General features: G+C 36.7%; 1 protein-coding gene across 1 annotated transcript; it reads right to left on the reverse strand.

Moving 5' to 3' along the window:
• Positions 1-467: 467 nt before the first annotated feature.
• Positions 468-4,263, reverse strand: LOC148153203 (C-C chemokine receptor type 1-like). The gene is made up of 3 exons (XM_014974525.2): positions 4,143-4,263; positions 3,859-4,031; positions 468-2,135 (listed from the first exon to the last, which is right to left on the reverse strand). Exons 2-3 carry the CDS (start codon positions 4,017-4,019, stop codon positions 1,265-1,267), a joined length of 1,032 nt encoding a protein of 343 aa, XP_014830011.1. The 5' UTR covers positions 4,020-4,031; positions 4,143-4,263; the 3' UTR covers positions 468-1,264.
• Between the last annotated feature and the right edge of the window lie 517 nt (positions 4,264-4,780).

The following is a 4,780-nucleotide window of genomic DNA, read 5'->3' on the forward strand; positions in this document are numbered from 1 at the left end:
ACATTCACACATAAAACTATACAAACAAGACAGCTGGATCTTGATGTTGTGCTATATTTACAGCTTTTTATGATGTAAAAAATATGGGGTCATGATAAATGGCTTCAAACCTGTGTTTGAAACATATAAGGCAGATTATCTGGCTGCAGAAGTGTGCTCTGCCTTAAACTAATACTTTTGTCTCAGTTCAAGCATTCAGTAGTTCTTTGACACATTTCTGTTATTATTCGACATCTTGACCAAATGTCTGCCCTAGGAACTGCCCCAGACTCTAGAGATGTTTCTTGTCTGCAGACCTCTTCCGAAGATTTTCAGTCAAATTTAGTTGTTGGATCTGATCTTGTCATTTCAGATTTTAATTTGACCTCTCATGAAGTCCATCAAGTCACATGATTTACTTTGAACTCCCAGTAAAGATGAGTAAATGTACTAAAATGCTCTAAATGTACACAAAGTCTACTCAAAAAGGATTTTGCACAAATTTATTTGCACAGCACATTTAAAACAGCAGTTGACCAGAGTGCTTTACAATTTACACCATCATAACATAAAACAAACATTAAAAAATAAAACCGCAGAAAACAAGTTGAATGAAAGTGTCAGAAAAACATCTATATTGACTATATTGATGACTTTGTGAGGTTTGTACAGCAGAGATAGATGATCCAACACAATGCCAACTCGCCTGCAGGTAAGGTGCACATGGATTTGCATCACATGAATGATATACAAGCCAAAGGAAACAGCCATTTCCTGATTAGACATTACACATAAATTAATTATATATTAAGTTAATTTACAACATCTGAGTTAAATGGAAGCACACCTGAAAATGCATTTTTAAGGCTACAAATAAAACCTACTTTTTTATCAATAAACTGAAGAACCACGTTTGGTTCATCTTTAGATGCAATTTCCAGTGACCTGAAGTTGCCATGTTTATCTGTGTAAACAGCTGCATATAATCTAACATGCTGTGTTTAACTAGAAGTAAAACACAGTATGGGAATGTTGTCCACCATTTTGTTCTAGTTTACATTAGCTTTTTGCATTTGATCTGGATACACTGCAGCTGAGCTGTGGACATACAGGCTTCTAACTTTAGGAACCTGATCAGAAACTCCCCTGTTATAGAGTTACTGAATGGTGAGACACAATGGTGTGTCCCACCATTGGGACATTGCTCTTCAGCAAGGTCACAACCATTGCTAAAGAGTAACTTGAACTTGAAAAGTCCAACTTTGACGATGGTTGACCCTAAAACTTATGCATTGCAGGCCAAGGTTTTGTCGTTTGTTGGATTTTTTGTTGGCAGGGTAGTTGGGCTGCATTCAGGCAGAGAAATGTCCTTCCTCATTCCTGGGAAACATTTCACCAACAACTGTCTGACATAATCTTGGAATTTTGCCCCTAGCAACGTGTAGAAGAAAGGACTGATGCAAAAGTAAAAGTATGCCATGTTACGAGTGATCTGAAGGGCGTAACCGAGTTTCTGTGATTCCTCACAGCTATTGGGTCCATGTTCCAGAAGCACTACAACAACACTGAACGGAGTACAGCAGATAAAACACAGCAGTATGATGACTACGACCAGCCTGACTGTCTTGAATTTAGAAGCTATTCTTGTTGATATGACTGTGATTGTAATCCTGACGTTACAGTAGATAATAGCAGCCAGAGGGAGGATGAAGAACACAAAAAGCTGGATATAAAACCCAGCATATATCACTACATCCATATTTGGGACATCAGTGGGATAATAATCACAATGTATTGAATTGTTTAAATACGTGAAAGTGTTGAGGGAAAGCATCGGCCTGATGCAAGCCAAACCACTCACCAGCCACACCACCACACAGGAAATGACTGCGTAACGTTTGTTCCTCACATGAGCAGCAGGCAGCGAATACACAACAGCCAGATGCTGGTCAAACATCAGCAGAGTTAAAAAGAAAACTGAACTGTAAAAGCCCATGTAGTAGGCACTGAAGACGATCTTGCACATAGCTGAGCCAAAAATCCATTCAGAGATCTGCATGTAGACTGCCACAAAGGGAAGGCTGCTCATGAAGATCAGGGAGGACGCCACCAGGTTGACCAGCAAGATGTTGACCACAGTGGTCAGCCTCTCGAATCTGGGATGACAGACAGAGAGAAAGAAACAGTGTTTATAAGTTGGTTTTTGGCAGATTTGGCCTGATTTGACCGGATATAGAACCACAGGTAGCACTTCATCACTATACTAGTGATGGGACTTCTGACTCTTTGAAACGAAACATCTTCAGGATCCGTTCACTTCAAAGACCTGCTCATGTGACCCATTTTTGAAAATGTACATTTTTCCAAAAACAACCCATTTTATCTGTAATAAAGTTTAATTCTAATTATTTTTGTGGATGAAGTTCACAAAACAGTTGGGCCTGTATTTAGTAAATAACTGCATTATGTTCTTAAAGCAAATATCACGTATGTATTTTCATATAATATAACATTTCAAAAAAGAAAAAGTCAAATCAAATGTAATAGAAGTTACTGCAGAGTAAGCAAGCAGTTGTAAAACCAAAGAACAGCTCTGACTGTACAAGGGAAACTCGACTTCTGTTCATGAATCAGATCAGTTGTGAATACTTACACTAAACGGCATCTGCTATTTTGGAATTCTACCTGGTTGATCTCTAACCTTGCTTCTTTGGGACCAAAGCCAATAACTACTGTCTTTTCTTCTGTCTTTGTATTAAATGTTTCCTCAAGTCCACAATGGAAATGAGCTCTGACATATTTTTTCTGTGTGTTCTTATCTTTGGTAAAACACACACTAAGTTGTGAAAGGAAAATTTTGTATGTTATTTGCTATGTTGTAGCAAATTTAGTTCCAGTCTAGTATCGTATGTCTTTGTCCACCTCATGCTTATGTTTTGTTGTAATGTTCAGAAACATTTCCACAGTGAATCTGTCTGGCCTATGTTTTCCATTTTTCCATTAAGAAACAGACGTAATTCATTACATCTCGTCTGATAGCTAATGTATTTCTTAAAAGTGCAGCCAGTCTCCCTACAGGGTTAAATCTGTGAAAGTCTTGCAAATGTTGGACTCTGGACCTTTTTCTCAATTCACTTCATGCCACAACCATAGCTGAAGAGTAACTTGAACTTGAAAAGTCCAACTTCTAGGCAAAATGTGTCAAACACAATATCCAGGACCTGATGCAATATTCATTGTGTCTGGCCTGGATTGTTTTTCAGTTGTTTTGGGGTTTGATGAATTGATTTGGTAACACTTTATTTGTAGGGGGGTGAATAAGACTGACATGACACTGTCATAAAAACCTGTCATGAACATGAATAAACCTTCATGAATATTTATGACTGTTGTCATAAAGCGTCATTCGGTAAATTATGACACTTTTAATACAAAGTTGACATTATTCAAAATGTCTTTGTTATGACAACTTGACATTAACCAAGAAATCATTACTGATATAAATTTGTTATAAAAGTATTACTGATTGCACTTTAAAAATGAGGTAACTTTATGTTATTAAAGGTAAAGTTTAAACAGTAATGATTTCCTGGTTAATGTCAAGTTGTCATAACAAAGACATTTTGAATAATGTCAACTTTGTATTAAAAGTGTCATAATTTACCGAATGACGCTTTATGACAACAGTCATAAATATTCATGAAGGCTTATTCATGTTCATGACAGGTGTTATGTCATGTTTATGAAAGTGTCATGACAGTCTAATTCACCCCCTTCAAATAAAGTGTTACCATTGATTCTAATTCCGTTATTATTCTGTGTTCTTTAGACTCGTCATTTTGATTAGATCAGCCTTGTTTCTGCTTTACTTGGACTCACCGGTAGATGATGAACAGAACAAGCCCGTTCCCAAGCAGACTGAAGACGAACATGAAGTAGTAGAGGATGGACAGCTGAGCTCCCAGCCTGTTGTCACCGTCTCTGCTGCATGGTGGAACCTCTTCACTTCCATTAGTACTGTTTGTACTGTTTGGTAACATTTCTATCTTTACCTAAAGTCAGCCACAAATAAAAACAAAAAGTTAGACGTTCAGGGTCATACTTATAGGAGCATATGAAATGATTCAAAAATATATATGTTGGAAATAAATTAGTTGACTTACAACTTGAAGAGCTCAGAAGCTTCAGATTCTAGATGTGTGTCTGATAACTAAAATCCTCAGTAACAAGTTACCAAAGTAGGAAGTTCTTCTGTTTTTGTTAGCAGGTCTGTGCCTGCATGTCTACAGCTGAAACCTGATCCATGCGCTGAATAAAAAGACACACCTTTTTGTACTCGATGTCTGAAGTTAAATCAGACCAAACAGTTTTTAGATCAGTTAGAATTACTAAAATTAATTTTATTTGTTACATGCCAGGCCAGAAAATTTGCCAAAAACATTTTTCTAAATTTTTTTCTGTGACTTTCCTTAAATTCACAATCTTACATACATTTCGGTCAGCATCAGGGATGAATGTCTTTTAAACTGTATGACAAAGTTACAAAAATATTTCTAAAAAAATGTTCTCGCTGACTTTTCAGTGTAAGTAAATATCTCCTTTCATTTGAACTGCAGATACAAAAATGTTGAAAGACAGCAGAGTCGGTCAACACATCTCCTTACAAGGAAGTTATTATTCTAATGGTTCAGCTACTCAGAGGTAAACAGACTACATTATACTCAAGATGTTACTGTAGGATAAATGTCAGTGATGAGGCTGTAGCTAAGAAACTGACTGAAAAAACACAGAATTATAGATA

Source organism: Poecilia mexicana, unplaced genomic scaffold (genome assembly GCF_051168715.1).
Source record: "Poecilia mexicana isolate PSO_F unplaced genomic scaffold, ASM5116871v1 scaffold_20, whole genome shotgun sequence".
NCBI lineage: Eukaryota > Metazoa > Chordata > Actinopteri > Cyprinodontiformes > Poeciliidae > Poecilia > Poecilia mexicana.